Source organism: Eutrema salsugineum, unplaced genomic scaffold (assembly GCF_000478725.1).
Source record: "Eutrema salsugineum unplaced genomic scaffold, Eutsalg1_0 scaffold_1, whole genome shotgun sequence".
Classification (NCBI taxonomy): Eukaryota; Viridiplantae; Streptophyta; class Magnoliopsida; order Brassicales; family Brassicaceae; genus Eutrema; species Eutrema salsugineum.
The window spans coordinates 3,777,767-3,801,463 of record NW_006256909.1 but is presented as its reverse complement, the minus strand read 5'-3'; the positions used below and the strand labels follow the sequence as shown (position 1 = coordinate 3,801,463).

General features: G+C 36.7%; 3 protein-coding genes across 4 annotated transcripts; 2 read left to right on the top strand and 1 right to left on the bottom strand.

Annotated features, from left to right (window-relative positions):
* Positions 1-768: 768 nt before the first annotated feature.
* Positions 769-3,597, bottom strand: LOC18030852 (transcription factor bHLH69). The gene is made up of 6 exons (XM_006412582.2): positions 3,226-3,597; positions 2,975-3,133; positions 2,784-2,849; positions 2,325-2,390; positions 2,001-2,057; positions 769-1,429 (listed from the first exon to the last, which is right to left on the bottom strand). The coding sequence occupies exons 1-6, from the start codon at positions 3,544-3,546 to the stop codon at positions 1,085-1,087; spliced, it is 1,014 nt and encodes a 337-aa protein (XP_006412645.1). The 5' UTR covers positions 3,547-3,597; the 3' UTR covers positions 769-1,084.
* Positions 3,598-6,402: 2,805 nt separating this feature from the next.
* Positions 6,403-21,166, top strand: LOC18030851 (U3 small nucleolar RNA-associated protein 20). Of its 2 annotated transcripts, none has more exons than XM_024150115.1 (32): positions 6,403-6,519; positions 6,713-6,863; positions 7,360-7,482; positions 8,020-8,177; positions 8,525-8,569; positions 9,158-9,236; positions 9,328-9,401; positions 9,700-9,806; positions 9,887-10,063; positions 10,548-10,751; positions 10,889-11,087; positions 11,162-11,236; positions 11,315-11,640; positions 11,949-12,135; positions 12,231-12,468; positions 12,612-12,951; positions 13,154-13,352; positions 13,433-13,573; positions 13,710-13,959; positions 14,051-14,503; positions 14,645-15,096; positions 15,176-15,312; positions 15,397-15,578; positions 15,664-16,053; positions 16,294-16,419; positions 16,672-16,737; positions 16,821-18,532; positions 18,605-18,896; positions 19,230-19,463; positions 19,888-20,433; positions 20,522-20,654; positions 20,750-21,166. In XM_024150115.1, exons 2-32 carry the CDS (start codon positions 6,795-6,797, stop codon positions 21,010-21,012), a joined length of 7,977 nt encoding a protein of 2,658 aa, XP_024005883.1. In that variant the 5' UTR covers positions 6,403-6,519; positions 6,713-6,794; the 3' UTR covers positions 21,013-21,166. The 2 variants fall into 2 exon arrangements, with proteins under 2 accessions (XP_024005883.1, XP_024005882.1); XM_024150114.1 differs by having other exon boundaries at positions 6,708-6,863.
* A 224-nt stretch (positions 21,167-21,390) lies between these two features.
* LOC18030212 lies at positions 21,391-23,610 on the top strand. Its single transcript, XM_006412580.2, has 9 exons — positions 21,391-21,762; positions 22,075-22,158; positions 22,275-22,309; positions 22,388-22,490; positions 22,591-22,676; positions 22,846-22,957; positions 23,064-23,176; positions 23,258-23,306; positions 23,417-23,610. Exons 1-9 carry the CDS (start codon positions 21,565-21,567, stop codon positions 23,492-23,494), a joined length of 858 nt encoding a protein of 285 aa, XP_006412643.1. The 5' UTR covers positions 21,391-21,564; the 3' UTR covers positions 23,495-23,610.
* Positions 23,611-23,697: the final 87 nt, after the last annotated feature.

The following is a 23,697-nucleotide window of genomic DNA, read 5'->3' as shown; positions in this document are numbered from 1 at the left end:
GAACATACTAACTACCAAATGTTAATCTTTTTGCCAGCTTAATTATCTTGCGAATGGGGTAGATATAGTGCGCACTAGTCCACCAATTAATTAGGCTCGTTGACCAACTAATAGACTTGGGAAAGAGGTTGTAACTGTTTCGTTTACGAATGTTGCAAGGTCACTAAGAAAATGGATGAGGAATTATAGCCGACTAGTAGCTTAATTTTAAAGCTCTGCTTGCAATCATACTGTAATATGTAAATTGCTTTTAAAAAATGAATGGGTGTAGTGTGGAGTTAGTAGTCACCCACTCTTTGAGTCAAACTGTGTCCCACTTACTTGTGGCTCAAAATTAATTACAATAAATTTGAAGTCAAAACTCATACGAAATGTAAAGAAAGAAGTTTTATATTTTCTTCCGACAATTTTGTTTTAGAGTAAACACAGTAACTAAATTGACTCTTATTAGTTTACTCTACAAAGTTGTCAATTTTTGCTAAGTGTGAGGATTAAAATGAGATCATACCAGTTTAGTGTAATAATCGTATGTTCTATAGACCGCACAGCCTAGTGACCATAATCCATAAATACAGTAGATTCAAACCTGCTTAAATGTGTACTGATTTTTCAAACTTGTGTGGTCTGATCGTCCATCTCTTTGGCGTAAATGATCATATCGTTGACATTGGTCAAGACGGGACGTGTTATGTCATAGAAATACTCAAATGCAAATAGAGGATTAATGGATACAGAAATCCGCCATATTCGTTTCCATTAGATAGAGTATTTACATCATGCATATCGATTGGATTTGTAACATCCCATTGGAGGATATAACTTTATAAACCAAAAACATTGGAAATGTTAGATTAATACAAAAAGAGAAAACATAAGTGTGCCATTGAGTGGTTTGTAGTATGTAAAAGACAGAACAGAACTAAAGTGTACGCAAAATACGGTGTCTTATCCCAGAACGCAACCCCTTTATTCTTTCTAGACTTTGACGAAAACCACATCTCCCACTTTCCGCTGTCTCTGTTTTTTTTTTTCCCCACTCAGACTAACCACACATAATCCCAAAATGATATATAAACGGCCGTCATCACGGCTTAGAAACGGAGGGAGCATCTTTAACGGTGACCAACGACGAACCGTTAACAATTGTTGTAGTGGCTGTGTTCGTCGAATGGGCGGAGATGTTGGGAGACAAAGGAACGCCGGCATCTTTGACGGCGGATATCAATGGGTTACGAGAAGGACACGTGGCGGTGGAGATGGTGGTGGCTAAGGAGATGGGCATGAGGCAGAGACCTTTGCCTTGTAGATACTGCATGGCTGATCCCATGTCCTCTTCCATTAGCTTTGCCACTTGCTGCTCCGTCATCTTCGCCGTCGTCTGATTCTCGGTGGTCGTGGAGGAGTTATTTTCGTGGGATCCACCGGCATCCTGTAAATAAAATTAATAAAATTAAACTTATTTCTTTTTGGCTTTTAGAAAATATAGCAAACATGAAAAGCAAAACCCTAAAGCTATGATGTCAAAATCGAAGGTGTTTTACTTTTTTTGCCTTGTTGAAGAAAGAGAGAGAACAAGTGAAAATCAGCACGCGTGCCTCGCCTTTTTTAAGAAAATATTTGCAATTTTAGTTTCTTGTTCTGTTTTTTTTTTCTCTTTTTGGAAAACTTTTATTTGTATTAGAAAGTCGAAACCAAAAAGTACTTTTAAACTTGTCTTCTTCCTTAACAAAAACTCTTTCCATACTCTACTTCTTCTATTAGCTGTAGCATAAAATAAGGTTAATCTCATGGAGTTCTATGTTTGTGGTGATCATAACGTCATTCTTATCATCATGTAAGAAAATGATTAGAACGTGCGAATTATAAGATAAGACTTAAATGATATGACTCGCCCCAAAAAAAAGATATGACTTGAATGAAAACCTAATTATTTAATCTATGCGATTCATAATATATATTTTGTCATTAATTAGAATTAATGAAAGAATTGTTGAAATTACCTCAGAGATTTGAGAAGAAACAGAAGCAGCACCTCCCAATCTACTCATGCTTAATACCTGCATACGAAATTTTTAAAAATGGTTTACAAAGTTCACCGTTCCATTATAATTACTTAACTTGACTGTACGGGTGATTACTACAAGTTATAACTACCCAAAAGGTAAATAATAACAAAAAAATGAGAGAGGGAGCATAAGGAATTTTAGTTGCAGAGTCCCATATTCGATTACATGTTGTAATATCAACTCAAAGATAATGAAGCTTCCATTATTATAAAAAAATGATTACGTTTATTTTATAGTAATTATCAAAGAGAGATTCACCTTGACTTGGAGCTGTAAGAACTTGACATAATCGATAATCTCATCGAGCATTGATGCTTTGTCTGTCTGTTAATTGTTTTTTTTTGTTCAAAATAAAAAAACCTTGTCAGCGATACTACATCTGTTATATTAGTAATTTAATCTAACAATTAATTACCTAATCAGTGTTTAATCATTTGATTGTATAAAAGTCCAAAGCTCTTTATAACCTACTAAACTAGTACAAGCATTTGTGGTCCAACATTATAAACTCCAAGACTAAAACACATCAGTGAGGTTCATATGATTAACACATTATTTAATTTGAGATATATAAAACTATAATAAAATGGATATAAGAGTTCACTCGTTTGAGAAAATTTTACTAACTATGAACACGAATGACCGAAATCCAGTTTAATGACGATTTAAATCATGTGATTACGATTCAGCTAATAACAGATTAGTATCAGTAGTTACCTTGTTGCCATTAGGGACAAGTTCTTGAAGAGATTTCATTCTTTCCGCTATTCTCTCTCTCCGTAACTGTTCCATAATTTTCAAAAATATTTCAATAATCACCCCAAAAATATTTAATCTAAGACTTAATTTAAATCCCACGATGTTTTCCTCGGTAACTGAACGCTAATAACGAGGGAGAAAAATCGAACCCGTTCGGCGATACTGTGAGGATCAGTGGCTTGACCTCTCCTAGCTCGAACTTTAGGCTTATTCTGCGGCGGCGCCGTCGTGCCACCGGTGGTGGTTGACGCCGTCGCCTGAGATTGCGTTTGCGTTTGCGTTTGGTTCATCATTTTTTCTCCCGACCCCTAATTTTTTAAATCGGAAAATCACATTTAATATATATTTTTTTTCTTGAAGTATTTCAAAAAAAAAAAAATCAAAACAGAGGAAATGAGACCTGAGGGAAGTGAAAAGGGAGGGATCCGGCGGAGAAGCCATTGAAGAGAGCGTGAACGGAGGAGGAGCCATCAACGGCGTCGTTTGGATTATGGTGAGACAAAGGAATCATGGTGATCTGGTTTCCGGAATCAACGACGTCGTGATGGTGAAATCCGGCGACGGGGGAATCGGAAGGAGGAGCGTCGTCGAGTACGGAGGAAGACCAAGGAGCGGAGGAGAAGATGTGGTGGAGGAAGTCATCGTGGTCAAATGTTGCAGGAGATTGGAGGTGAGGAGAAGAAGAAGAAGAGGAAGGTGTTGTTAAAATAGACGAATTCATGGCTTTTTCTCTGCTTCTTCTTCTTCCGATTTGAGAGATGTTGTTGAAAATGTTGAGGTTTAAGGCTTTATTATGGAGTCTTAAGGAGGGATGGGGATTGTAATATTTGAAATTTATAGGGTTATACAAGTAATATGCGTTATTATTTTTTCTTAGCATCTTCGTCCTTACTTTCCGTATATTTGCTATTTATGTCTTTATTTTTTAAGTACCAATTATATAATCGATCATTCCACTCACGATATTGTATCTTCAGTTTAAAAATTATTTGTTGATAATTCTTTTTGACAACTATTCAGTAGTAAGTAAAACATAGTTGGATAAATAATTTCTTCGTCAAATCGAAAGCTGAAAGAAATCAAAACTATTATACACTTTATTACTGGTTGAACTATAACTTCGCCTGTTTAGTTTATTTATTTATATGAAAAGCATATATTTTCTAATAACGCATCTTTTAAACAGATTTTATAATTTATCTTGATTACACCGTTTTGAAAACTTAAGTTTTGGATAGAAATAACTTTCTAAAAAAATTTTGTGGATTTTTTGTTTTCTTTTAGTTCAAAATATATAATTAGATGACCAATATGTAGTGGTATAGTGGCACGTTGTTTAAGTAGTGAATTTTTTTGCATGTGGATTTGTGTTAGGGGTCGAATTATGCATATTACAAATCTCTATCGTGACATTTTTAATTACCACTATAGACATCTTAAGTAAGAAAAATATCTGTCTTTAACAGGGTTCAGTATAAAACCTAATGCAATAGTCTAAAAGATAACGCATAAGTAACATTTTCCGCAATGACATCTTTAATTTAGACATTTAGCATATACTCGTATTGTATAATGATGCTAAAGGTTAGATTAATCAATGAGGTCTTAGCTCTCTGGTTCATCTCAATATTCTACTGTTTACTAATTGTCCCCAAGATCACGAACAAACTATCCCCGTAGACGATACTCGTGTTTAAAAATAAGTGTCCACATAAGATGACTTCTTAATAGATCGATGATTATATTTTTTATTCTTGTAATTATATGATTCTTTATCCGAAGAAACTGTTTTTCAACAGTCGATCTCGTTAACTTTTGAGAAATTCGGGAATCGGGATCCTCTTTGACAAGAATGAAACGGAATATCACCATCCTGAGCATAATCATCATCACCAGTGTACCATCATCTAGTAATCATTATCATCACTGAATCATAGCTGAGCTCATTACCATTTTAGATATCAACTGCGAAGTAAAAAAAATCCTAAAATATGCGCATTTTCTATTACTAATAACATGAGAGATGTTACCATTTTATTCATTTCTATTAGTCTAACTTTCTTGTTATATTGCGTTCGCATTTTCTGGCTATCCATTATATCTGTGTACATGTAACATAATACATGGACATATTTTACCGATGAGTCGATGACATATGGGTTAAATATGCAAACGATAGGGAAAAAAGAGAAAAAATTGCAGTGGATCACAATTGTTAGATTAATATCCAAAAATACAGTAAGAGTAGCAAATGAACTGAAAACAGGTTTTAGACGTATTTACATGACTGCAATCTTCAAACATTTGGGCTTGTTATTTGTTGTAATACCTTTTTTTTTACATAGGAAATTATTATATGTCCTTCCATTTTCAACTAAGTGTGCTTCTAATGTCTTGGGATACTTATTACTACTTATAATTTAACATGTTAATCATTGCTACAATCAATCAACAATAATACTATATATTAGATAAAAATATGATTTGGCATTCTTTTGTTATTTGTTAATTTCGCTTAGATAAAATCTTTAGTTTTTCTATAATTTCATACGACTTAAATTAAAGGAATATATCGAACCGGATTTTATGAATATTTAATTGTAAAAGACAAGTAAATATATAATAGAACTATGCATGATTAAGCACATGGGACATTCTGAGTTTTGCACAAACTCACAAGAGGTAGAAATGAGTTTTAATACACTTCCTATTTATTAATTGCAATTGTTGGTAAGCATTGATGTACTACACAACAGAGAGTTAGATCTATCATCTCATGTACATAAAATCAATGCTATAATTATTTTTGTTTGTGCTTAATCAATAATGTTATATGGCAGGGGGGGGGGGAGGAGGTGTAATTTATTTTTATTTTTTTGGGGTCTAACTAAATAGCTTTATTGACTTTCGATATCACAATCTTGAATGACAAGGGACTGTAATTAAAAAATAACTCAGACAACTATGGTACAAATAACATTGAGAATTACATGTGATTGCTTTCTTTTCTAACATACCTACATGGCTACATGTTAGACCGAGTTTTTGGGACTAAACTTCAAAGTTCTCATACCATGTAAAACCATGAAATTAACATGTTAAATAATAGAGTATGTATAAACCATGATATATTAGATCAAATATAACAGAAAAAGAAGATTATTTTTAAAATAATTTTTTTTGAATAATAGATGTTATGATCCATCTTGCAATGTTCATAAATTACAAAAATAAAAATAAAACGTATTTTTAGTTCTTTTTACTGGGTACATCCAAATACACCTTTACCACTATTTTCCTTATCTACGACAAATTCACATATTTGTTTCGATCTCAGTCGCTGGTCTTTTTTAACTCCTCTAGTTTCTTCCTTCTTCAATTGGCTCTAGACCAAATATAAAATCAATTTAAAGGGAAATACATATACTGTATGTCGGTTATAGAAAACCGAGAAACATACGACAAAACCCGAAAATTCGGTTAAGAGAAAAGTATCGGTTACAGATCAACCAGAATAAACCTAACCGCCTCGTTAAACCCAACCGCCTCTTTGATTGAGAACACAAGGAGCTTAAACCCTTCTTCCTCCGCCGCGTTCTTACCCTCTCTCTCTATCTCAAATTCCGGCTTTCTCGATTTTTTTTTTCTGTTAGAGACCAATCTTGCTTGCTTCTGTGTGACTTCGTTTGGAAACGTAAGTTTACCTTTGTTGTTTATCTTGTGTCGATTCTCAAAGTGCAGCTTTTTTCTTGTGTTAGCAGAACTTATAGAAACAGATGGATAAACCGAGTTGTTAGCTCGTAGAAGCTTTACCTTGTTTATTCTGAACTGAATTGTAAAGTATTGGAATTGAAATTTACTGTTTTGGAATTTGATGTTTAGGAAAGGCAGAACCTTTGAAATCGTTGCGTCGAGTTTGATCGTGGTGAGGTAGAAACAATAACAGTTTTTCCACACTCTCTCTGAATCATGGCGACTCCGGCGGATGCTCGGGCAGTCAAGTCGCTCAACAATTCCGAGGGACGCAAGAGATTTGTGGTGCGTGTTCTCCTTCTGCTTCTTGTATTTACTTGCTTCAGTTTCATAGAAGAAGTTTTGGGGTGTATCAATTTTTTTCCCACAACTATGAGCCCTTTTGGATGTGAGGAAGGAATTGTGAGTCACAATTCAAAGAATCGTGTGATGGATATATTCAAATAATCTTTGGTTGTAGGTCCATGAAATCGAACACCAGTTAGCTTAGTGTTTCTTTGAGGGGTAAAGACAGAGGATTTGTTAAATTTCAAATGTATTCTAGCATAGATAGTCTCTTTCAGGCTATAACTATAGGGTTCTTTGTTTTGGTATTGGAATTCATGGTAACACTTGGGCGTGTATATGTTAGTACATGTCTTTTCCTTTTCCTAATATGTTGATATTTTTTTTTTATTACCTGTCATAGTGTCCACTGTTTCACCGCATTAGTAAGCTCAATTATCTGTTTCCCGGGTGCTCTCTAATATGGCCCTTTCTGGTTTATTACTTCTGGATGCAGTTCAAGACTGTCTCTCAGAGAATCAATGACATTGACATCAACGTGTTTAGGAGCCTGGATAAGGTGAAGGCTGAGCCTTCAGAGGGATCCTCATTTTTTAGAGATCGCCTCGTAGAATGGAGGGTAAGTTTGATTTTGTTGCCTTCGAAATCTTTCTTAAGTTTCAATATTTTTGTTGTGGTCTTGGACTGCGGTATGCTACTTACTGTAGTGGTTTCAGGTTAAGAATCTGAAGTAATTCAGTCCTAGTCTTTAGTAAGGGGTGCTTTATTACCGGCTAGAAGTTGCAGTGGTTGAAACATAAAAATTAATGGCAATTTAGTGATAGTTTGAACTTGGAATTTACACCCACGGATATTCTTGCTGACAAGATATCGTAAAGAGATTGCCAACTCTCTAGCTCGCCTCTGCTTTAAAAGGAATGTTGGTACTTCGTTTTCTCGTTAGTTTGTTCTATAGGCATTCTAGGGTGACCAGAGAAACACTGTCTCTCTGAATATATTGTTGATGTCCGACGTAGAAGCTGCAGTGTATGTGATGAACTAGCGGGGCTGTTGCTGCTTTTGCTTTATATATATCGAAGTCTTCTTGGTGCTCGATCACACTTACACATACGTTTTAGTGAGATTAAATTCGGTTTATTTGGCTGTTTGAATGCAGGAGCTGAATACAGCTGAAGATTTCATTTTGTTTTATGAAGAAATGTTGCCATTTGTTCAGACATTACCTTTGGTAATTTTGCAAAAAGAAAAAATCTTCACAAAACTTGTCTCTCGATTACAAATGAAAGGAAGACTGTCTCTCGAACCCATTCTCAGGTATGTTAATTTCTGCTCATTCTTTTAGTCTGGAACCATCTGCCAGTGGATTTGTGCTATCGTTCGATTTTTTTTCTCAGAGACATATGTTTCACTCTTATACTTCAGTTTTACTTGTCAGATTTTTCTGTATGCCTCTGAATCTTAACTTTTAGACGGTGTAGTTAACCAATAACCACAGCACTTCGAAATCACTTTCTAATCATTGTTCTATGCAAAATGTTTGTTTCTTCGGACATATTTGATAAAGAATAATGTTGTCAGATCAGTGAAGATAATGGTCGCTAAATTTCTGCACTTATATATTCTTCTTCTGTATCGAAATTAAAGAATTTTTTTTATTGCAGGTTGATTGCTGCTTTATCAAGAGATCTCTTGGAAGACTTTATTCCGTGAGTATTCTTTAACTCTTTATTCTTTGCAGCTGCAAAATACTCTTATATAGTTTCTAAAACGTGGATGAATATTTTTTGTCACTGTCAAGCCTGCTGCACCCTCTATTGTTAGAGTAATCCAAACATTAAGCGTAGTACTCTGATAACATAGTACTCCCTATGAAGCTTAGTGAAAGTTAATGCTTTAGAAAAGCTGATGAATTGCTTTAAGATGCCTACGGAGTACTCCTTAATGTCATGGAACTCTGAAAAATCTAGATTTTTTAAATCCGTTTCCTTGTCATCTGTGAACTGATTTAGTTTTGCCGCACTGAACTATCTTTCAACATGTCAACACAATTTTTGCACTTCTTTTCTTTGCATACAGTGGCCAGAAAGAGTTGTTATCTGATTTTTTATTACTGTCGTCTCATATGTATACATGACCGTGTTAGACCACTAAAAATTAATTTTCGCTATTGACCGATATTTGGCAGATTGTTTGAATTTATCATAAGGGTTAAGTGCTCGAGCTTCGCTTGCAAGTTCTTTGATCAAATCTTGTCTAATGTTCTAAACAATTTTTGTCATTGTTTTCTTGGCTAGCTTCCTTCCACGGATTGTGAACTCCTTTGTGACTCTCCTAAAAGCTGGTGCCGAGAAAGAGCCGGATATTATTGAGCAGGTTGTTGGTGTTCTATAACATGTTGTACTGTGTACACTCACAATAATTGTACATCTTCTTTACGCTAAATTTTGGTCTTTCTTTCTCGCAGATATTCTCATCATGGTCTGAAATACTGCTGAACCTGCGGAAGTATCTCATATGCGACATCGAAGGTATTCTCAGGTAAGTATAGTTAAGACTTTCAATGTAATCTAGAACGTATGGTTACTGTGATGGATCTGATAATTGCACATGGTCTCTCTCTCTCTCTCTCTCTCTCTCTCTCTCCCTCTCTCTCTCTTTTTTTAACTTACTGGATCAAGGGAGGCTGCCAAAAAATTAAGTAATTTGTTGTTAATATCCTTGGAAGACAAAAAATGGCTATCGCATACTTTAAATGTTTAAAAATTTAATTATTAAAGGGTTTTCTTCATCTTATTGGTTTCATTTTTGTTTTGTATTTATTTTCTCTATGGTGAAGGGATACGGTGGAATTGAGGTATTACCCCAAAGACTATATCAATGAATTTATGTCAGAGTCCATGTCATTTTTGTTGAGGAATGCGCGGGATGAGGAACTTGAAAAAGGTGAGAAATTGCTTGTCAAGTATTTTTCCATGTCTATGTTAGGGACAATCCAGTTGACTCTTCTCTCCTAAACATTACAGGGATAAAAAGAGTCCTATCCGAAGTTGCAGATCCACCCAAAAAAGCTGGGGGAGTTGGTTTACTATATTATGTTATGATGAGGGGTACCTGTGGAAGTCTCCATTCAAAAGCCGAGAGAGTTTTGAGGTTCTTGCTGAAAGATTCAACATTATCTCTTTGTGATAATTCTTCTGAAGGCAAGTTCCCTTTCTTAAGAGATGTTAAGAATATTTTGTTGAGAAGTGTATGTTATGTAGTAGTCTAGTTTGGTTGATTAACCTTCCTCTTGTTTTTAGTTCTTAGTGGAGAGGGTTAAATTTAATGGGAAGTAGTATCATAGAGTTTTCTTATATTTGCGAATCCAGGTCGCCTGTGATGAATCTAGGAATTACTGGTTTAAGACGTGTTTTATACTGTTTGGTGTATAATTTAGAGCCAGTACTTATTAGCTTCTTTCGTTTTTTTTTCTAAATAAAAAACGATACTTATATGTTGGTGGGAGGTGAGAATCATTGTTAACTGCTTTTAATTTCTTGCTGGAGGTGACAATTTCTTCTTTTAGTTAGAGGCGATTAACCATTTAGATAAACAATATTGAATAAAATAACCTGAACCCGATTCACAAGGTTTTGAATCTTATTTCCTTCCTTCTTATCATGGTTGAATCTTGTCGCGATGCAGGCCTTGGTTCAGTCGTGGAAGTTGTGAGTTCGACTTTGCAGAGATTATGCAAGGATTTGGAAGCAGAAAAATTAAGTGTTATGTGGGAATGCTTGAATCAGGAAATAAACGAATCAATCTTAAACAAAAACTCAGTTCATTTAAGCCGACTGTTGAGTGTGCTTACCGCAGCGATTAGGTTTGAGAAAGGTCTCAAGGCGTATGGTGAGTGATTGAGTGATTCAGTTGTTGACTTGCTTCTCTCTCACCCTCTCTTCTTATTGTACTCTCTTTTGACTGCACATGAAACATATAATTTCGTGACTGTATTGCCAATTTAAGTTACTGTCACTGTGTAACAGATTACCAATCTTTGATTCGGCTCGTGAGCCTCATTGTGTCAACTTTTGTGCCTTCCTCTGAGACCGCTCTGGAAGGGGATAACTTATCTGCTGTCCTTGATGAAGTTCTACAACTGATATTATGCACAATAAACAGAGTCAATGAAATGGAAACTGTTGCTTCGCAATGGGCTCCCATTTTTGCCTTGAAGAGTTCAAGGTATTGTCTACTGTTTATCTGTTTTATATTTTTTAATCTTTTTTTTTCCTGACATTGATCTTGTTTATTTTCAGTTTGCTGTCTTTTTTGCGCGAGCTGATACAGAAGGATCAAGCAGTAGTGAAAGCTTTTACAAATAATATATTAAGGTAATACTCAGATAGTTTTTCCGTACCTCTTTAATTTTTCCTATCTCCGTGTCTTAGCAACTAAATTCTATTTTGCAGTGCAATCAACAATATGATTTGGGAGTCTTCTGAGGAAGTTCTTCCTCTGTTACTAACGTTGTGTGAAAAACAACAAACAAGTCACGATAGGGCGAACATTGTAGTTCAAACATTTGAGTGTGGATTTGAGAGAATTCATGAGTTTTTGGAAGAAAATTTCAAGAAGGTTCGACAGAATATAGAGAATACTGGAGCATCTCAGATTGATGAGGCCGAGTTGGCTGCCGTTTGGGGAGTTGTCATATGTTATCCTTATTTTAAAGTGGATTCATCATTATTGATTAGCTTCAAGAAAACTCTCCGACAGCATTTGGCCATGTGGGATGGTAAGTTTCATTGCATGATTTACTCTTTTATGCATGTTACTTTCTTTTTGTTTTATGCTGTTTTTTTCTCAAAGATGCCACTCGAATTATATGCTTGATCAGTGTCATCTGATGATCAAACACATGAAGATTCATGGTCTGAGTCTCCCACTAAGCAGAAACCTAAATAATTCTCATATGCTACTTTTTCATTGTCTTTGCCGTGATTTTTATTTCATTGAACTGCTGTTCAGTGGTGATTTAGCTGTTCTTGAATGTTAGTTTATGTCCTGAGTTCATTGTAACGTCTTATGCGTCGTTCTTTTCAGCCGACACTTTTAGTGCCCCAGAACTGATGTGGCAGAGCTTACTTGGTGCTGCTTTGAGGTCATGCTATAAACTGCAGAGAAGAATCAACAAAAGTGATCTAGAGGAAGCTTTGTCTTTTGCTAAAGATTACAAGTCATGTGTACAAGTGTTGTCTCCCGTGGCCGATTTTTTGGATTTAATGCACGGGTGAGTTTGTCTGTTTTGGTTGTTATTCAGTTATTTCTCCATGTTTGATGACTCTGTGACTGTAGGCTGATCCATTAATCTATATTAAATCGTAGGTCTGCATTAGGTCATGATGACAGGTCTAAGGCATATCCAGAACTTCAAGCAAAAAATGCTAAAGATGCGTTCGACAAATTTTCGGAAAATTTGCGTCACCCAAACAAAAACATCCGTCTTATGACTCTGAGGATTTTGTGCCATTTTGAAACTTTGTCGTCTGACCCTTCTTTTGAAGAGCATCCTAAGAAGAATATGAAAACTAATGAGACTAATAAATCTCCTCCTAAACGGAATGTGAGTATATATCCTTTGTTCTCTACTTTAAAAGCTTTTTTCGCCTCAGGCAGATTCTTTACTAGCAGGTGTGACTATAATTGTTGCCTCTGCATTCTATCATTTTCCCACTGCTTTCTTAAAACTTTCCTTCAAACTACCAGGTTCTTCAGTCATTACGCACAGTCGAAGAGACTGCTCCCACATTGGATACGGAGCAGAGGTTGGTCAGTGAGATTTCTAAAATAAAAAAAGATCTCACTGCTGGCAGGATACATGCGGCATATGTGCAGCTAGTATTGAATGGGATGATTGGACTATTTCATATTGGATATGGTGAGTTGTGGGTTCCAGCATCTGAGTGTCTTGCGGTTCTTCTGAGGAATCACACGGGAGCTGTGTGGAGTGATTTTGTTTGTTATTTGGACCAGTGGCAACTAAAATTTGAAATACCCCACAATCATAGTGAGAATGCGAACCACATCATGTCAGATAGGCATACTGGTAAGTTTTCATCCGCTCATATAATGAGTGAGTTGGTTCTTTCCGTTTCAAATACCATTTCCCAAATTTTTTGCTCCTGTTTTAATATGTTAGACTCAATATATGTTTGTAAGTACATCTCTATCTTATTATTTTTTTTTAATCTAAGCATCTTCTGTTCCTTACAGCCTAATGCATATATGTTATTGTTTTCAATCTACAGATCTCATTGGCCGTTTTAGTTCATTTCTCTTTCCGGCGGCTGATAGCACACCTACCGCTGCGGAAGTATCTACTGCTGGGGTAGTATCTCGATTGCTCCAGACCTTACAAAAAGTTCCCACTGTTGCTCAGTCCCATGCTTCTGAAATTCTCCCTTTGTTATTGAAATTTCTGGGATATAATAGTGAGAACCCAATGAGGTAACCATGTCTCTGTATTTGTTCTTCGTAAGAGTAATTGTATACAACCGTCGTTCATCTTTTTTTCTTTTATCTTGCAGTGTCGGATTATTTAATGCCCAAGTTTGCAAAGGAGAGGATTGGAAGAAAGTTCTTATACAGTGGTTGACTCTGCTGAAATTGATGAAGAATCCTAGATCGTTTCGTTTTAGCCAATTCCTAAACGTCGTTCTACAGAATAGGTTGGCGAGACTAACTCAATATGATAATACACTGTTCTTCTGAACCTCCTGGAATAAGAACTTTCCTTCCTGGTACAGAATTGAATTATTTCATTGACTTTTGCATGTGTTTGTTTGTTTTTGGATATTTTTTCAGGTTCCTGGACGATAATGATAGTGAAATACAAACCATTGTCCTAGAGTGCCTTTTGTTGTCGAACGACTTCTTACTCCCACACCGCGAGCATTTGTTGAAATTGATCAAACCAGAGGAATTGAGAGAAGAACTCACAACCTGGAACTTGTCCGAAGACATTGAAGAAGCTCACCGATCTCATCTTTTTTCTCTTGTAATTCGCATACTTATGCCAAAAGTTAGGACATTAAAGAATTTGGCTTCACGGAAGGTACAGATTACTTACTTCTTTTAGTTTACTTTACTATGCAAATGCGATTTTCATTTAGGTCCTAACAAGCTCCCTTTGTTTATCTTGTCAGCATACAAGTATTCGTCACCGGAAGGCAGTTCTTTGCTTTATATCTCAGCTGGATGTTAATGAACTTGCCCTGTTCTTTGCACTGTTGATAAAGCCTTTGAACATCATATCAGAGGAAACAATGGACTTGTTCTGGAGTTCAGGCAAAAGTTCTCTGGATTATTTCCAAAAGTCGAATTTCCTTAAACATTTCACTATTGATACTATTTCAATACTATCCAGGAATCAGAAATCTGGGTTTCTTCATGTCATCCAGCATATCCTTGAAGTCTTTGATGAACTCCGTGTTCGACCTTTTCTAGACTTTTTGATGGGATGTGTTGTCCGGCTATTGGTAAACTATTCTCCAAATATTGATGAAGAAAGGAACATTGAATCAGTGGCACTAAGAAATGCCTCCACCGCACCATCAACTCCAGATGATAAAGAGAATGCTTCCATAAATCATGACCAGGTAAAATGGTTATTGGTGTTGTTTTTATCTTTCCCTAAAGTTTTATGTAGGTATCCATGCAAAAAGCCCTTTATTTTCTCCCATTTCCTTTCTTTTTAAATTTTTTGTCTTGACTGACATTTTTTTCCGGTTTTTGTGTAGGCTTTGAAACAGTTTAAAGAGTTGAGATCCTTATGTCTGAAAATTATTGCTTATGTTCTTGATAAATACGAGGATTGTGATCTTGGCTCCGAGTTCTGGGACCTCCTCTTTTCGGCAATGAGTCCGTTAATTAAGAGTTTCAAGCAGGAGGGTTCTAGTAGTGAGAAACCAAGTTCCTTGTTCTCATGCTTCTTGTCAATGAGTAGAAGTCGCAATCTCGTGACCCTCTTATGTCGGGAAGAGTCTCTTGTTTCAGACATTTTCTCAATTCTTACTGTCACCACAGCTTCAGAAGCTATAAAATCTTCTGCGTTGAAGTTCATAGAGAATCTGCTTTGTCTTGACAATGAGTTGGATGAGGATGACAGTATGATCAAAGGATTCTTAGATCCGTACATAGAAGCACTGATTAACAGCTTGCATTCTCTTTTCATTGGGGATAATTTGAAAAGGTCAGGACTTTTGTTAATTGACGGAATCAGATTATTTCCTCTTGTTTCTATATTTTCTTAACATGTTATTTATGTCCAGGAAATCAGTCAAGTATCATGGGGAACGAGAGATTAAGATTCTTAAATTATTGTCGAAGCACATGCGAGATCGCTCTCATGTTATGAAGTATTTGGATGTTTTGCTTTCTTTCTTGGATAAAAGTGTGAAAGATTCTGGTATGGTTACTCTCATTTTTGTTTCTTTTGTGCAACCTAACACTATCATGTCTCTTGTGGTTGACTGTCTTATTGCTTTTACAGATATCCGTCGTGAGGCTTTGCTAGCCATTCAGGACATAATATCATTGCTTGGGACTGAGAGTGCCACCAAAGTTATAAATAAAGTCTCTCCTCTACTAGTTGACGCTGAACTTGACGTTAGATTATGCATTTGTGATATTCTTGAATCTCTTGCAAAAGTCGACTTTTCTATCGATGATGTGGTAAGTGTAATGTCTCTATTTGATCGTGAGTCATTTCCTTCTCTTGCTTTTGCCATTGTAACAAACATTGGTTTTCAACCTACAGGCAAAGCGTGTCCGCGATATGAACGCCATCTCAGCCATGGAAGTTGATGACCTTGACTATGAAAAGATAGTTAATGCTTATCTGGATATCAATGCGGATTTCTTTAAGAAATCCTCGGAGCAGCACACCATAATCATACTCTCACAAAGTATATACAACATATCATCAGAATCAATTATGTTAAGGGGAAGCGCACAGAAGCTCTTGTCTTCCTTCATTGATTTTTCAGCCTCAATACTTTGCCAAGAGGCTTCAGCTCACTCTGGCTTCGGCAAAGGGGTCAAAATAGCTGATGCAAGCTGGACAAGAGATCGTATACTGCGAATTTTGAGAGACTTTATTTTGAAACACATTGGTGATGCAATAAGCAGAGGAGGCATTATAATAAAGGTACAGTAACCCTTCGAAATTATGTAGAAAAAATGCTCAGAAGGAAGAAAATGAAAATTTCATTGGACACTAGCTGTGGGGTGGTTTAGTAACTTAACAAATTTATGGTATTGCTTATGGTTAGGCTTCTGCTTTAGAGATAAGTCTCTTGACCAGGGATATTGTATTGTCATTCTAGTTGTAAGATGGATACCCGTAGTTTGCTCTGACGATTCTCTGAAACGACTTGTTCTGTCACAGGAGTGGATTCTTTTGATACGTGAAATGGTTACAAAACTCCCAGATGCCGGAAATCTTGCTGCATTCAGACCTTTATGCTCTGAAGATGAGAATGTAGATTTTTTTAAAGCCATCGTTCACATTCAGGCAAGTCACTTTATCATATGATTTCTTGAGTCCACAATTTGTATCCGTGCGGTGGTGAGAATCAAAGTCGATATGATAACCACACATGATCCTGTCCCGCTTCTGATTTTGTTTGTTCTTCCGTTTCCCTCTTTGAATTCAATTTGATAGGTTTGTTGAGACCATATTATACCAATAGAAGACGAAGCAGCGTATAGCTTATGAAGATGGTAGAAATCTTTCGATAATTGGTTTCCTTTCAATTTCTTGCAGGCACACCGTAGAGCAAGGGCAATTTCACGTTTCGCAAATGTGGTCAAAGATTGCAGTCTGCCTGAGGTTATCTCGTTTGAGTTTCTTACATTTTTAAATGCAACTGCTGTACTGTCTTGATACTTACGACCAAAATGTTGGTGTTGCAGGGAGTAGTGAGAAAACTTTTGGTCTCGCTCTTTTTCAACATTTTGCTCGATGGGCAAGATGGAAAAGATAATAATGTCCGGAATGCATGCACAGAGGCCCTTGCTTCTGTATCTGCACATATGAGTTGGAAGTCGTACTCTGCTCTATTGAATCGGTGTTTCCGTGAGATGAACAAGCATACCAAAAAGGGAAAACTTCTGCTGCGGCTTATTTGCTTAATTTTGGATAAATTTCATTTTACAGAAGATGGTTACACGCAGGAGGTTGAGGAGTACCTTCAGAAAACTAGGGAGAAGATGCAGAAGCTGATGAATTCTGATTCGGATAATGTTAATGTTAAAAGCAGGGTGGCTGCGCTGAAGGTTCTAAAGCTGCTCCCTGGAGATGTGATGCACTCAAATCTGCCCTCTATAATTAAGAAAATTGCCACCTTTTTGAAAAACCGGTTGGAGAGTACACGTGATGAAGCGAGATTGGCTCTTGTTGCTTGTTTGAAGGAACTGGGGCTGGAGTACATGCAAGTTGTAATCAGAAGCTTACGTGATATCTTAAAACGAGGATCTGAATTGCATGTGCTGGGGTACACTGTCAATTTTATCTTATCGAAGTGCCTGTCCAATCCTACGTGTGGGAAGTTAGATCATTGTTTGGATGATCTCCTAGCTGTGGTGGAAGCTGATATCTTTGGAGAGGTTGCTGAACAGAAAGATGTGGAAAAATTCGCTTTCAAAATGAAAGAAACAAGATCACGCAAGTCATTTGAGACTCTGAAATTGATTGCTGAAAATGTAACGTTCAAAAGCCAGGCGTTGAAACTACTTTCTCCAGTCACTGCTCAGTGGAAGCGGCATCTAACTCCAAAGATAAAATCAAATCTGGAGAACATGCTAAAACATATTGCAGCTGGTATTGAAAGCAATCCATCTGTTGACCAAGGAGACCTTTTTGTTTTTATATATGGCCGTGTTGATGATGGTATTAACAACAGGAGTGGTCTTTTAGATCAAGGGTCTTCTCCACCATCTAAAACGAAAAGGAAATCAAGAGATCTACAAGAGACGGCTGGGTTTGTTTCTGGTACTAAGTCATGTCCACATCTTATAACCGTCTTTGCTCTGGACTTATTGCATAACAGAATGAAGAAAATTAAACGCGACAACGCTTATAAAGAGTTGTCGAAGTTAGATCCATTTGTCAAACTACTTACTGGATGCTTGAGTTCTAAGTATGAAGATATTGTATCTTCAGCTCTTAGGTGTTTCACTTCTTTCATAAGGTTTCCACTGCCTTCCCTCATGTCTGAAGCAGATGAAGTGAAAACAGCATTGTTAACCATTTCTCAGTCTGCAGTGAATTCCAGCAGTCCTCTTGTGCAGTCATGCCTTAAGCTGTTGACATCACTTCTCGGCAATCAAAGTATAACTTTATCATCGGAGCAGTTGAAATTGGTGATTCAGTTTCCCATGTTTGTTGATCTGGAGTCCGATCCATCCTTTGTTGCTTTTTCACTCCTCGAGGCCATCGTGAAACGGAAGCTTGTGGTTCCAGAAATTTATGACATCGCAAATCAGGTTTCAGAGTTGTTGGTAAAAAGTCAGCTGGAATCAATCCGCAATAAGTGTAAACAGATACTGTTGCAGTTTTTGCTCCACTATCCACTTTCTGAGAAACGTTTAGAGCAACATGTGAAATCTCTGCTGGAGAATCTGAGGTATGTATATGCACTAGCTATGAATTGAATTTGGCTCTTATTTTTCCAATAGTAATTGATTTTGTCTTCCAGGTATGAACATCCAACAGGAAGAGAAGCAGTGCTTGACATGCTTCATGCGCTTATTTTGAAATTTTCAGAACCAAATCTCGGCAAGCAGTCAGTTCTTGACCAGCAGTCGGGAAACCTGTTTGTTCAGCTTTCTGTTTGTTTGGCCAATGATTTAAATAAAGAAGTGCGGTCCCGGTGTGGTGATGTGTTAAAACTTCTGATAGGGCGCATCGGTAAAGATCAAGTTGATTCCTTTCTCTCGTATTGTCTATGTTGGTATCAGCAGCAGAACTTAGGGGCTGCCGCAGCACAGGTAAATGCTCTGAGGGTGCATGTTCTATTTGAAATCCTGACGATACTTCGATGTCAGACAATTGGAAGTAGGAACTTATATTTCTAAATATGGAAGAAACAGGAGTAACAAGTGGTGTTACCTGAAGGTGTTTTCTTCAAATGGCAGGATTTGATAACTTCACTTGCTTTTTTTTCTTTCTTTTCTTAACTTCACTTCACTTGCTTCTTATGAGTGCATGGCTTGTAACATCTTCTCTAATCTTGATTTCGTTCATATTGCATGTAGGCACCTTTTTATAGCAAGTTTATCGCTTCTGGAATTTTTTTAACTCACTCGTCGGATGCCATGCAGGTGTTGGGATTTATTATTGACGCCATGAAGAAAACATTTCGGAAGCATATCGACATTACATTGCAGGGTGCCAAAACGATTTTGGAGTCTGCTGTCAGTGCGTCCTGCATGCAGTTGCAAGATACTGTTGAAGAAGCCAGTATTCCTTTCTGGAAGGAACCATACTACTCACTGGTTATGATAGAGAAGCTGCTCAAACAATTTCCTGATTTAAAATTCGGAAAAGATTTAGAGGTATGCACTCAGTTGTATGATGCTAACTGCAGTAGACTTTTGAGACGTAGTTTCATCTTTAACCATTGTATCTAGAAGCATATATATATATATATGTATATATATAAGATTTTGAGTCATATTTTGGTCCGGTTGTCAAGAATATAGGATCATTGGTCTGGGTTTTTTTGTCGTATCTTGAAATAGATTGTCTTGCAAGAAAAATTGCTGATTTAGCTTTATCAGCAGTAATCACTGCTTTAGACTTAGGTGGGATTTTTTCTTTCTGAGCCTAGAAGTTTCTTAGTTTAGAGTGACGAATGCGTTTTTCCTTTTTTGATGATTAGATATTGATTTTTTTTTTTTTTTGGTTTTCTCTTATGTAAGAATTAATATACCTGTATTCTTGTTGGATCTCAATTTTTTCTGATATATTGTTTTTCAGGATATTTGGAATATGGTATTTAAGTTCTTGCTGCACCCACACTCATGGTTGCGAAGTATATCCTGCCGGCTCCTAAATTATTATTTTGAGGCCTTGGCTATGAGGAAAAGAGCAGAATCTCAGACATTAGTAGCTAATTCTCTTCTTGAGAACCCAAGTAGCCTGTTCTGGGTTTCTGTTTCTCTTTGCTTCCAGTTATCTCTTTGCTCCAAGTCAAAGGAGCAATCCATCAAAGACAACGTTGATGTCGATCTCCTCACAGCAAATATTGTTTTTGCAATCTCTAGTCTTCATTCTCTAATTGGAAAAATTTGTCAAACAACCCACAATGGATTCTGGTCCAGTCTTGGCAAGGATGAGCAAGTGGTGTTCTTCAAAGCCTTCGAAGTGCTTGATTCAGGGAAAGGAAAGTCTACTTTTCTTGCTCTTACCTCAGGCAAACGTCCTGAGAATGGTGAAGATGATGCCAATGATGTAAGAAATGTATTGATCGGAAGTTTGCTCAAAAGAATGGGGAAGCTTGCTCTTGTTAGAGAGTCTGTTGAGGTAACGCTTGTTCGCTCTTCTGATCAAACCTTAGCTTTTGCAGGGTTTAAATTAACTTAACTATATTATGTTCGCTTTGGATATGCAGACGAGAGTTGTGTTCAATGTCTACAAGGCATTTACCTCACGATTGAATCAAGAAGAGTGTCGTTTATATGCCTTCAAAATTCTGCTTCCTTTGTACAAAGTTTGCGAAGGTTTTGCCGGAACAATTATCTCAGGTATTTTAAGTGTTTGTGTCTTCCCTCTTCATACTCGGTTTCCCTGTCACAAATCTAACCAAGAGTTCATAATTGTTTTTTCATGGTTTTATCAGCTGAGTTGAAACAACTAGCAGAAGAGGTACGAGACAGTATAAGAGACAAGACTTTAGGCAACCAAATCTTTGTGGAAGTTTACAATGAAATAAGGATAAGTTTGAAAACGAAAAGGGAGAAGAGAAAGAAAGAAGTGAAGGTAATGGCAGTGGTAAATCCGGAGAGAAATGCCAAGAGGAAATTGAGGTTAGCTTCGAAGAATAAAGCAAACAAGAAAAGGAGAATGACGAGCATGAAATTGTCGAGATGGGCATGCTCTTGAAACCTTTAGTTTATGTAATCCAGCCATTTTTGTCACGCTTATAGAAACCATAGTGAAATCACTTTTTGAGTCTTGTGTTTCAATTAGAATAGTCTAGTGATATATCTCAAGCATTTATGACCCATTCTATGTCGAAGACTTCTGTTCAAAAGAATTTTTCACTTTTCATCATCGTGTGAGAAACCAAGAATCTATACTTTTATAGTCCAAGACTTAGTTTACGACTTGTGTTTGAAGTGTTAAAACTGTTTCTGACAAAAGAAAAAAGACATTTAATAAGCGAAAGCAACTGCAGACTTATCGAGACAATATTGGGATACTTATCGTGTCTGATGTGATCTCATCTTTTTTTATTTGTCCCAATTCAATTAGAAATAATCGTTGGGTTCAATGAGTGAGTGACATGACATGTTCATCATCATGTTCATTTTGCAGTCTCTGACAACCACACAAAATAAAATAAAAAACCTTAAACTGTTCATTCTCTCTTGAATTTCATTCTCGCCATTTTTTCAGAAAGAAATCTCGTTTCAGAATTTCGAAAAAAAAGACATGAACAAATCGTCATGGGGTTGCACAATCTTTATCCAATTATCTCTCTGTCTCGTCGTCTATGTGTCTCTGCATTTGGGCCATCCATTCTTCTTCTCTAGTAACGATGGTGACAGTGCCGGAGCTCTTGATCTCCATTTCATCTCAGTTTCTGGAGGTTTCAGGCCTCCTCAGCGTCAAACTCGCCTTCTCCGATTGGTCTGTCTCCCATTTACGTTCAGTGATGAATCTCTTTATAATTCCGTTTTTGGTTTGGAACATAATTTTTTTTCCGTCTCAGCAATTTTGTTAGTTCTCGAATCCATTGGTTTCAGGATAAAAGTTAAAAAGTTTGAGTTTTTATTAGATCAACTCTTGGTTCCACGAGAAAGGAAAAAAAAACGTTGATTTTTCTTCTTCTTCTTAGTACTACGACGGGTTCAGTAGTTGGATTTAAAGACAAAAGATTATATTTTTCTTTGGTAGATAAGCGATTATTGTAGTTATTTTGTTATTGTTTGATCGGTGAAGATGGAGAGAGTTGCAGAAACGTACAAGGCAAGATTTGTGGTGAGCACAAGTGAGCATGGAGAAGAAGATCCACTCCTGCAAAATGTCAGCTCTCAAGCTTAATCTTCGATTTGCTTCCTTAAATTGTAGTGGATCGTCAGTTCTGATCTCTTTTGTACAGACAGTTGGTATGAGTGATGAGTGTATTGATCTTTTCGCAGGCTACTCGAGTCTCCTCTAAACTGAAACTTCCTTGGTAATTTGCTCTTGTGGATTAGACGCTTTTAGCTTTACTTGCCTCAACAAGAAGACTGATCAATGTGATGCATTTTAGGTACACTACGAAGAAAGGTTCTGGAAATTTCAGAGAGCAAATCAAATCGCCTTTTGGTGGATCATTGGACGTTATTTTCGTAGAAACTGGCTCGTTACAGCAGGTAGAATCAGTTTTTGTTTCTGTGAATTTGAAGGCAATGATGTTAGAGTTGTCTACTAAATTCGTTGTTTATTTTGTCCACCCTCATACTGCAACTCAAGGAAGTGCTCGGTGGAGCATTGAATGGTTCGGTGATCAGTCAATTGAAAGAGATAACAAGGATTCTGAAAGCAGCAGATGGAGACTGGTAAGTTAGCTATTCAGCTCATAGGCTCTCTTGATCTCTCAATAACTTGTATAAAATGTCAATAAGTTCTCTATCATTATTTGGTGACCCAATTTGCTCTACTTTCTAAAAGACTAGGCCATATAATCGGTCCCATGGATTAAACAGTTTATAGTCGTTCTTGATACAGGCGTATTGTGGTTGGATCAGACCCGTTACTCGCCTCTACACTTACTAAGGAACCAGAGGAAGCCAAGGGAGTTGCAAGGACATTTCATCAAATCATGACCAAGTATGGAGTGGTAAGCCATTGAATATCCCATCGAATTCTCGTGAAATCTTATTGCTGAGATGGCAAAACATCAAGTATATGATTGATCTAAGAGGATAAAACTTTGATGATACAAGAACTTATATATAAGCGAAAAGGGTTGCACCAGTGGAGCCAGCGACAACAGCTTCTCTTGCATTACGGTTCCTAATACATCAGAAAACCAAGGTTCAACGAATGATAGTAAGAGGTAACAACATCTCTTATTACAATCATAGATTATGAAAGATCAATCTCAATGTCTGAGAAAAATGCATCCTTTTAATGTCAGTGAAATGGGAGATGGGTTTCTTCTTCACAGAGTTAGCTTCTCAGAGTTTGTAAGTACTTTTCTTCTACAAAATTCTTTCTTTTGTTAAGATATGTTTTCTTGACAAAATAACAACATAAGTGAAAGGGAAATCATGTGTTCTTTGTTTATCATAAACAGGTTACTTATACTATCAACTTATCGGGACAAGTGATGGATACAAGATTGGTTAAGCAAAAGGGCAAAGAGACCATCTAAGATTTCATTTTTTTTTTGTTTCTTGTTGGTTTCATTCCATTGTTGTAACTTGTAACTGATAAAAAGAACAATCATTTGTTTATTCTTTCTTTAATGACCGAAATACCCCCCTTTAATCTGTCCTAGTCTCAGGTCAATCGTTGGAGGGTGAAACTGGAAGTTGCAATGTTGAGAAAATGGGTACTATTGTATAAATTTCCCCA

Bases quoted from the DNA above. Each gene is read 5' to 3' on its own strand.
- LOC18030852 (XM_006412582.2), bottom strand. From the start codon at position 3,546: ATGAATTCGTCTATTTTAACAACACCTTCCTCTTCTTCTTCTTCTCCT. The intron at 2,850-2,974 runs GTTCGATTTTTC...ATTATGGAACAG, and splicing joins CTCACAGTATCGCCGAACGG to TTACGGAGAGAGAGAATAGC. The intron at 1,430-2,000 runs GTAATTTCAACA...TTTTATTTACAG, and splicing joins TTTCTTCTCAAATCTCTGAG to GATGCCGGTGGATCCCACGA.
- LOC18030212 (XM_006412580.2), top strand. From the start codon at position 21,565: ATGAACAAATCGTCATGGGGTTGCACAATCTTTATCCAATTATCTCTC. The intron at 22,159-22,274 runs GTCAGCTCTCAA...ATCTTTTCGCAG, and splicing joins AAGATCCACTCCTGCAAAAT to GCTACTCGAGTCTCCTCTAA. The intron at 22,677-22,845 runs GTAAGTTAGCTA...TTCTTGATACAG, and splicing joins AAAGCAGCAGATGGAGACTG to GCGTATTGTGGTTGGATCAG.
- LOC18030851 (XM_024150115.1), top strand. From the start codon at position 6,795: ATGGCGACTCCGGCGGATGCTCGGGCAGTCAAGTCGCTCAACAATTCC. The intron at 16,738-16,820 runs GTTATCTCGTTT...TTGGTGTTGCAG, and splicing joins AAGATTGCAGTCTGCCTGAG to GGAGTAGTGAGAAAACTTTT. The intron at 19,464-19,887 runs GTATGCACTCAG...ATTGTTTTTCAG, and splicing joins AATTCGGAAAAGATTTAGAG to GATATTTGGAATATGGTATT.